This window comes from Alnus glutinosa, chromosome 6, assembly GCF_958979055.1.
Source record: "Alnus glutinosa chromosome 6, dhAlnGlut1.1, whole genome shotgun sequence".
Taxonomy (NCBI): Eukaryota; Viridiplantae; Streptophyta; class Magnoliopsida; order Fagales; family Betulaceae; genus Alnus; species Alnus glutinosa.
The window spans coordinates 13,993,864-14,003,867 of record NC_084891.1 but is presented as its reverse complement, the minus strand read 5'-3'; the positions used below and the strand labels follow the sequence as shown (position 1 = coordinate 14,003,867).

The 10,004-nt window shown below is 36.6% G+C and overlaps 1 protein-coding gene across 1 annotated transcript; it reads left to right on the top strand.

Moving 5' to 3' along the window:
• Window positions 1–3,494: 3,494 nt before the first annotated feature.
• LOC133871546 (uncharacterized) lies at window positions 3,495–4,829 on the top strand. Its single transcript, XM_062308977.1, has 5 exons — window positions 3,495–3,677; window positions 3,776–3,994; window positions 4,239–4,340; window positions 4,419–4,678; window positions 4,787–4,829. Exons 1-5 carry the CDS (start codon window positions 3,495–3,497, stop codon window positions 4,827–4,829), a joined length of 807 nt encoding a protein of 268 aa, XP_062164961.1.
• Window positions 4,830–10,004: the final 5,175 nt, after the last annotated feature.

The following is a 10,004-nucleotide window of genomic DNA, read 5'->3' as shown; positions in this document are numbered from 1 at the left end:
CTACTTTCGATATAGAGGTTGCATTTTCTCAGCTGATGTCATCCATGGGAGCTCTCCAGCGTGAAGTTCATCTTATTGGAGAGCATGTTGAACAATGTCAGATTGACATTAGAGAGTGCCTGCAGTACCATCACCCCAAGCCTGATTAGGAGGACTGATTTTTTTTTTTTTGTTCTTTTTGTTCTTTTTGTTGTTTGCTTGTATATAAACAATTTTAAATTTGTGCTAACATTTTGCTGTAATTATTAAAACACTTATTTTTTTAATTAATACTCTGTTTACCCTTTGTCATTGTGTGACAAAAAGGGTGAGTATTTTTTGGACCGGGAATGTGTTTCAAACCGATCAAGTGTTTTTGTCCCAGAATGGCCAAAGGGGGAGTTTGTTAGTATTTTATATTGGCTACATTCTAGATAAACAAAAGCACTTTATGTAATGGTTCCGTTTTAACAAGATGATCAGTTTTCAATTCAGGTATTCAGACAATGTATCTAATCACAAGCTTCTAAAAAGATGTCTATGAAGAGTCCTTGCAAAATCCAAGACAAAACAGTCAGTTTCTATGCAACCGTCCGGACGGGCCTTTGAAGGTGTCCGGACGCCCCTCAGTGTCTAGCAGATAACGATGAAGACATCTGGACGTCAGAGTAACACAATCCAGATGCTAGGTCAGTCAGTATTCAACAAGGAGTTGGATTTCAGAAGTTGACACTGTTTGGGAAGTCTCTGCAAGCCTTCCAGATGACTTGGCAACACTTCTGGACGATGTCCAGTCGTACAGAATATTCCAGAGTTCCGTTTGAGCGCATAAAGGATTTTAGAGAAGACCGTTCGGACGCTTGGTCAAGCCGTCCGGACATGAACCTGATAAAGATAAATTGCGCTGTTTCTGAAAGGATATCACAGAAAACTGTCTGGACGAGCCTAACTTTCGTCCGGACGCTCGCCAACCAGAGCCCTAATCTCAGCAGTATTAGGTCTCCTGTAAGCCTATAGATAGAGGGCCCTAGGCTTGTGTTTTGTACATAATTCGACGTGAATTCCATAGTGCTTTGAGAGGGTGTTTTGGGAGAATCGAAGATCTGCTAGCTCTCAAGCCGTTGCAAGTGTGTGGTCATCTGTTCGTGTGAAGTCTATCTTAGGGGTCGGCCCTAGGGTAAAGGAATCCATCAAAAACCCCTTCAGGTGGAAGATCTGGTTGGGACGCGTTCATGATGGGCTTCGTGTTAGAGTTAAAGGTATGACTATTGCATAGGGTTATGCACGTACGAGTGTCTTGTAACTAGCTTTGTTTTTGGACAGTGGATTTCCTGGGTTTGGCTGCCCCATAGTGGTTTTTTCTCTTCATAGAGTTTCCACTTCGTAACAAATATCTTGTCTTATTTAAATTTCGCATTTAAGATATTTGTTTGCACACAAACACACACACTTGGTTTAAATTAGAAGTCAATAATTATTTTCACGCGGGAATGCTATTGTGGTATGAGAACATATCTAAGGACTTCATGGACGGAGAAAAATCCGGGAAGACAAAACTTTGGATGCGCTCAATACAGCAAAGACCCACATTTCAAGTATTTTGAATGGTTTGAACCACGCATTTGTGATCGTGGCAGCAAGCTTGTATACGAAATGAGGGTGAGGATTAAGACTATAGAAGAACTCTGTAAACAAGAAAAAAAAAAAAAGCGATCAAATGTCCTTTTGTTTGTGTCATGGGGATTATCTGTTGCACTTTTGTTTGCTTTTATGTGTTCGTTTTAGATCACGATTGTTTATTTAGTAGCAACAGATAAATTTGGCCATGATTGTATATGAGTGTGAATGCTTTTTGTTCTATGTAATCAGCTGTAGTTTTATTTCTTGGACCTTAAGGATGTAAAATGAGGTATCTTTAAAATTGTTTCTTGTTTTGTTGTTCACATGAAGAACGATTCGTAATGGTAATCTCATTATTCGAATGCTTAATAAAGCGAATTGTTATGTGAGTTTGTAATTTGTGATTTGATTGCAATGGTAATCACTTGCTGCATCTATATTTTTTAGCAAGTCAGCGCCCAACTTTTAGGTAACGTTTTGAAGTTAAAAGATGAGAGCAACTTTTTAGCAAGTCAGCGTCCTGTTTTACCTTACCAGATGTAACATTTGATGAGATAGTATAATTTGTTGATTCATTTTCCACGTGAATCTGCAAGCAATGTTCTTAATTGTTTCAAGCATCACAACCAATTATCTTTTCCTCCAACCGTGTGTCAAAATTGATTGCAATGATAATTACTTGCCAATTGCCGCATCTTAATTTTTTTTAGCAAGTCAGCGCCCAACTTTTGGGCAATGTTTTGAAGTTAAAAGATCAAAGTAGAATTACTATGCTTAACATATACCCACAAAATATACCACATAACCACATTCTTGTTTGTATGTTCAACTCCACGTTATCTCCTAATACATCATTCTAATAACCAAATTTTTGCCACAATATTCCCAGTAATAAATTGTTCTTAATTTCATGCCACAAATTCTAAATAATAACAATTACATGATAACATATAAAGATGGTGGTAATTCTTGCAACCTCGTATCAAAATCTTACATGACACACTTCGTATCAAAATCTTACATCAAAGCATTTTTTAAGACAAAAATCTCTCTCAGCAACAGGATTCAACTTCCATAGCCATCATCATCCTCTAATCCTCTTCCTCCTCCTAGACTCAGTGTAACCCAAAGTACATACGAACCCTGGTCCAGCTCACAACATGGTAACGAGACAAAGCTTTCATCCCATAACTTGGAAATTCCTCTATCACTTTTTTCACCAAAAAAACCATAATTGAACATGTCGCAATCACAGTAGCAACGACAAAGATCATCTGTGAAATAGATACAATTCTTTAAACATTGTCCATAATCACCACAAGGAGACAAATAGAGGGGATTCCATAAACATCTTTGAAAATCTGAACCAGACAATGATACACATGAATTTATAAACATCTTATAAATTGTTATTACGAACAAACACAGTTAACAATATATCAGTAGAGGGTTGGCCAACCACAAATTAATGATCCTACATAGTACAAAAAGCCCAACATAGAAACCATAAAAATGAGCATAACAAACTCATACACACGAAAACATAACACTTACCAAATATGCAAATGAGAAATAAGGAACATTAGCAAACAACTATCTCTTATCTTCTCCTTTCAGCAGAAAGAGTTCTAGAACAAGTAGCTCACATAAAGTACATATTCACATAATAAACATAATGACTCGCATGACAGGCACTTAAAATGTCTATAGAAGTCATTAATCTAGTAAGCAAGAAACTTCAATCAATTCTAACCACATAGATAATTGAACAAGAATATCCTCAAAGTTGATGCTGAGTCGCTGACAGCATGACCTTGTTCATACTCATAATAAATAACTCCTACAAAGAACAAATTATAAAAAAATTCACCATCACAATATTGCATGTAGAGCAAATGGGCTTTGGGAGGAAAGCAGTTGAATTTAATGAATTGGGTCAGCCAATTGGCAATCAGGGTGGAAGGTTCAATAATTTCTCTGGCACACTTGTTAAAGATAAGAACATTATGCCTATAGATTACCCGGATTGGAGGAAAGTCCCTAAGAGACACAAAGAGGACGCATGGAATATACTACAAGTAATGAACTTCTGTTTTACGTTAACGTTTTTCTCCATGCACTGTAATTTTTGTTAAATTGCAACAATAATAGCATTGATGTTTTAATGAGATTGTAGAAAAAGTTCTTGGTACTAGAACACCAAGCCGTGAAAATCAAGAAGTGGGTATTGCAAAACATAGCAAAGCAATTACGAGGCTACCGGTCTGAATTGAAGAGTAAATACTACAGCAGTTCTTTAACTGTTGCGGAAATAGTGTCGAGGGTCGACCCAACAAAAATTGACATAAGACGATTTGCCAATCTTGTAAACTACTGGAAAGAAGAAAAAGTACAGGTACCCAATGTAGAAAAATAATATATAGGCAACAATAGAATAAAAAAAATATATTTACCCCAATTATACTGACAATGTAGGACAAGGCGCAAACGGCTAAGGTGAGCCAATCCAAGCAAAAAATCAGACACGTGTCAGGGTCAAAAAGCTTTGCTCGACGTACTAACGAAATGGTAAAATTTACTTAGTAGCACAGTTGAAGTTATTGATTTTGCTTACAAACATGATAACTTGATATGTGTAGGAGAGATCTAGTGGGGCTACGCCGAGCAGGTCCCAAGTCTTTGTTGATACACATAAGCATAAAGATGGCACACCTATGAGCGCAGAGACAGGAATAATTGTTGTACGCCATATTTTAGTTATTTCTTCACTAGGCTGAATATGCTTACTATTTTAGATCCTCTAATCGACTTGGTTACAGTCTCAGATGGAGGAGGTCCTAGCGCATGAGCCTCCAAACTTGCAAGAGGGTACCCAAGTAGGCAGTATGATGTATCATCGAAACGATGCATACTTAAAATTTATGGGTAAGGAACGACACAAACGTGTACGTGGGTTGGGACTAGGGGTTACCCCTTCGTCCCTTCCAAATCATGGTAGTTCACAATCTTTTATTGGTGCCTCTAGACCAGAAGATGTACGAGAAATTGAGGCACTAAGGTCGGAGGTAGCCATGTTGAGGTAACAATTAGAGGCTAACTAGTTATCCATGTATTTCCTTAATTATGTTATGTTGTATTGCATTCCTTTGGTTTCATTCACTATATTCTAATTTTTTTATGTATACAGGGAGATACACAACAAAGCGCAGCACGAAAACGCAACAGAGTAGAGACCCCTTATTTCCCAAATAATATTATGTTGTACTGCATTCCTTTGGTGTCATTATTTATGTTGTTCTATTTGTTTGTTGTATGTAGGGTGATGCTTAGGATCTTATTGGTTCCGCTAGACCGAAAGATGTAGAATATATGTAACAGATTGTATATATTTTTGCTTACTATGCTTCATTGTAGTAATTCTAAAAGTTTTAAGATTTTATTGATTATGTTGGATCCTTTTGATATATTTATTTTTGACATGGCTTTGAGGCAAAACATTTTTTTTATTATTATTTCTTTTATAACTAGATATTGTACGTATTGGGTTTTAAACTATGGATATGAAGCTAGTTTATTATTATTTTTATTATTATTATTATTAAATGATATGAAGCAAGTTAAACTCATTCTATATAGTACTAGTGATAATATTGATACCTTGTGCATACTAGGCACTTTTATTGTTAAAGTTGGGTTGGGTTAGAGGCTACTTCAAATTATTTTAATACCAGTACAAAGCGCATGTGTCGTGTGCTGTATGTGTGGATAAACTGTTCAGTCACTTTCCAAACTGTATATTGATATGGTTTCAATTTACGGAAGTAAACTAATTAAATCATTTTTTTGGAAATTTTTTTTTTTTTTTTTTTTTTTTTAAAAAAAAAAAACTCAAGTTACTTTCGTCATGTAAATTGACAACCAACTATTTGTCTTTATATTTCCATACTCTTGCTGCGATAACATGTGTAAATGGACATTCAATAAAACTAATGGAATCCTTGATATGATCACACAAATGGCGGCTCCAATATTAAGGAGACTTAAGCGGACGTCTAAATCCGTCAATTAAATAAAGCATTTAATTAATAATTACACTCTATATATATATATATATATATATATATATATATATATATATATATATATATATATATATAAGAAATTAAGGCTAACAAAATCATTTTGAGGATCAATAGGATTGATAGATCATCCGATCGATCGTGATAGATCAATAGGGTCGATAGATCATCCAATCCATCAAGATTCATGATAGATCAATAGGATCAATAGATCATCCGATCAATCATGATACATCAATAGAATCGATAGATCATCCGATCAATCGTGATATATCAATAGGATCCATAGATCATCTGATCGATCGTGATAGATCAATAGGACCAATAGATAATTCGATCGATCGTGATCGATCAATAGGATCGATAGATCATTCGATCGATCGTGATCGATCAATAGGATCGATAGATCATTCGATCGATCGTGATCGATCCATTGGATCGATAGATCATCTGATCGGTCGTGATAGATCAATAGGATCGATAGATCATCCGATCGATCGTGATATATCAATAGGATCCATAGATCATCCGATCGATCGTGATAGATCAATAGGATCAATAGATAATTCGATCGATCGTGATCGATCAATAGGATCGATAGATCATTCGATCGATCATGATCGATATATCATCCGATCGGTCGTGATAGATCAATAGGATTAATAGATCATCCGATTGATCGTGATAGATCAATAGGATCGATAGATCATCCGATCGATCTTGATAGATCAATAGGATCGACAAATCATTCGATCGATCATGATAGACCAATAGGATCGATAGATCATCCGATCGATTGTGATATATTAATAGGATCAATAGATCATCCGATCGATTGTGATAGATCAATAGGATCAATAGATCATTCGATCAATCATCATATATTAATAGGATCCATAGATCATTCGATCGATCGTGATCAATCAATAGGATCGATAGATCATTCAATCGATCGTAATCGATCCATAGGATCAATAGATCATCCGATCGGTAGTGATAGATCAATAGGATCGATAGATCATCCGATCGGTCGTGATAGATCAATAGGATCGATAGATCATCCGATCGATCGTGATAGATCAGTAGGATCGATAGATCATCCGATCGATCTTGATAGATCAATAGGATCGATAAATCATCCGATCGGTCATGATAGATCAATAGGATCGATAGATCATCCGATTGGTCGTGATAGATCAATATGATTAATAGATCATTCAATCGATTGTGATATATTAATAGGATCAATAGATTATCCGATCGATCGTGATAGATCAATAGGATCAATAGATCATTCAATCAATCATGATATATCAATAGGATCCATAGATCATTCGATCGATCGTGATCAATCAAAAGGATCGATAGATCATTCGATCGATCCATAGGATCAATAGATCATCCGATCTGTCGTGATAAATCAATAGGATCGATAGATCATCCGATCGATCGTGATAGATCAGTAGGATCGATAGATCATCCAATCGATCTTGATAGATCAATAGGATCGACAAATAATCCGATCGGTCATGATAGATCAATAGGATCGATAGATCATCCGATCGGTCGTGATAGATCAATATGATTAATAGATCATCCAATCGATCGTGATATATTAATAGGATCAATAGATCATCAGATCGATCGTGATAGATCAATAGGATCAATAGATCATTCGATCAATCGTGATATCAATAGGATCCATAGATCATTCGATTGATCGTGATCAATCAATAGGATCGATAGATCATTCGATCGATCGTGATCGATCCATAGGATCAATAGATCATCCGATCGGTCGTGATAGATTAATAGGATCGATAGATCATCCGATCGGTCGTGATAGATCAATAGGATTGATAGATCATCCGATCGATCATGATAGATCAATAGGATTGACAAAAAATCCGAACGGTCATGATAGATCAATAGGATCGATAGATCATCCAATCGGTCGTGATAAATAATCCAATCGATCTTGATAGATCAATAGGATCGACAAATCATCCGATCGGTCATGATAGATCAATAGGATCGATAGATCATCCGATCAGTCGTGATATAGATCAATAGGATTGATAGATCATCCAATCGATCATAATATATTAATAGGATCAATAGATCATCCGATCGATCGTGATAGATCACTTGGATCGATAGATCATCCGATCGATCATAATATATCAATAGGATCCATAGATCATCCGATCCATCGTGATCAATCAATAGGATCGATAGATCATCCGAACGGTCGTGATAGATCAATAGGATTGATAGATCATCCGATCGATCGTGATATATCAATAGGATCCATAGATCATCCGATCCATCGTGATCAATCAATAGGATCGATAGATCATCCAATCAGCCGTGATAGATCAATAGGATTGATAGAACATTCGATCGATCGTGATATATTAAAAAGATCAACAGATCATCCAATCGATCGTGATAGATCAATAGGATCAATAGATCATTCGATCAATCGTGATCGATCAATAGGATCAATAGATCATTCGATCAATCGTGATCGATCAATAGGATCGATAGATCATTCGATCAATCGTGATCGATCAATAGGATCGATAGATTATCCGATCGGTCGTGATAGATCAATAGGATCGATAGATCATCCGATCGGTCGTGGTAGATCAATAGGATCGATAGATCATCCGATCGTTCGTGATAGATCAATAGGATCCATAGATCATCCGATCGATCGTGATCGATCAATAGGGTCAATAGATCATACGATCGATTGTGATCGATCAATAGGATCGATAGATCATTCGATCGATCGTGATCGATCCATTGGATCGATAGATCATCTGATCGGTCATGATAGATCAATAGGATCGATAGATCATCCGATCGATCGTGATATATCAATAGGATCCATAGATCATCTGATCCATCGTGATCAATCAATAGGATCGATAGATCATCCGATCGGTCATGATAGATCAATATGATCGATAGATCATCGGATCGATCGTGATAGATCAATAGGATCAATAGATCATCTGATCGATCGTGATTGCTCAATAGGATCGATAGATCATTCAATCGATCGTGATCGATCCATAGGATCGATAGATCATCCGATTGGTCGTGATAGATCAATAGGATCGATAGATCATCCAATCGATCGTGATATATCAATAGGATCCATAGATCATCCGATCCATCGTGAATAATCAGTAGGATCGACAGATCATCTGATCGGTCATGATAGATCAATAGGATCGACAGATCATCCGATTGATCATGATAGATCAATAGGATCAATATATCATCCGATCGATCGTGATAGATCACTAGGATCGATAGATCATCCGATCGATCGTGATATATTAATAGGATCCATAGATCATCCGATCCATCGTGATCAATCAATAGGATCGATTGATCATCCGATCTATCGTGATATATCAATAGGATCCATAGATCATCCGATCCATCGTGATCAATCAATAGGATCGATAGATCATCCGAACGGTCGTGACAGATCAATAGGATTGATAGATCATCCGATCGATCGTGATATATCAATAGGATCCATAGATCATCCGATCCATCGTGATCAATCAATAGGATCGATAGATCATCCAATCGGTCGTGATAGATCAATAGGATTGATAGATCATTCGATTGATCGTGATATATCAATAAGATCAATAGATCATCCAATTGATCGTGATAGATCGATAGGATCAATAGATCATTCGATCAATCGTGATCGATCAATAGGATCGATAGATCATCCAATCGGTTGTGATAGATCAATAGGATCGATAGATCATTCGATCATTCGTGAGAGATCAATAGGATCAATAGATCATACGATCGATTGTGATCGATCAATAGGATCGATAGATCATTCGATCGATCGTGATCGATCCATAGGATCGATAGATCATTTGATCGGTCATGATAGATCAATAGGATCGATAGATCATCCGATCGATCGTGATATATCAATAGGATCCATAGATCATCTGATCCATCGTGATCAATCAATAGGATCGATAGATCATCCGATCGGTCGTGATAGATCAATATGATCGATAGATCATCGGATTGATTTTGATAGATCAATAGGATCAATAGATCATCCGATTTATCGTGATCGATCAATAGGATCGATAGATCATTCGATCGATTGTGATCGATCCATAGGATCGATAGATCATCCGTTCGGTTGTGATAGATCAATAGGATCAATAGATCTTCCGATCGATCGTGATCGCTCAATAGGATCGATAGATCATTCGATCGATCGTGATCGATCCATAGGATCGATAGATCATTTGATCGGTCATGATA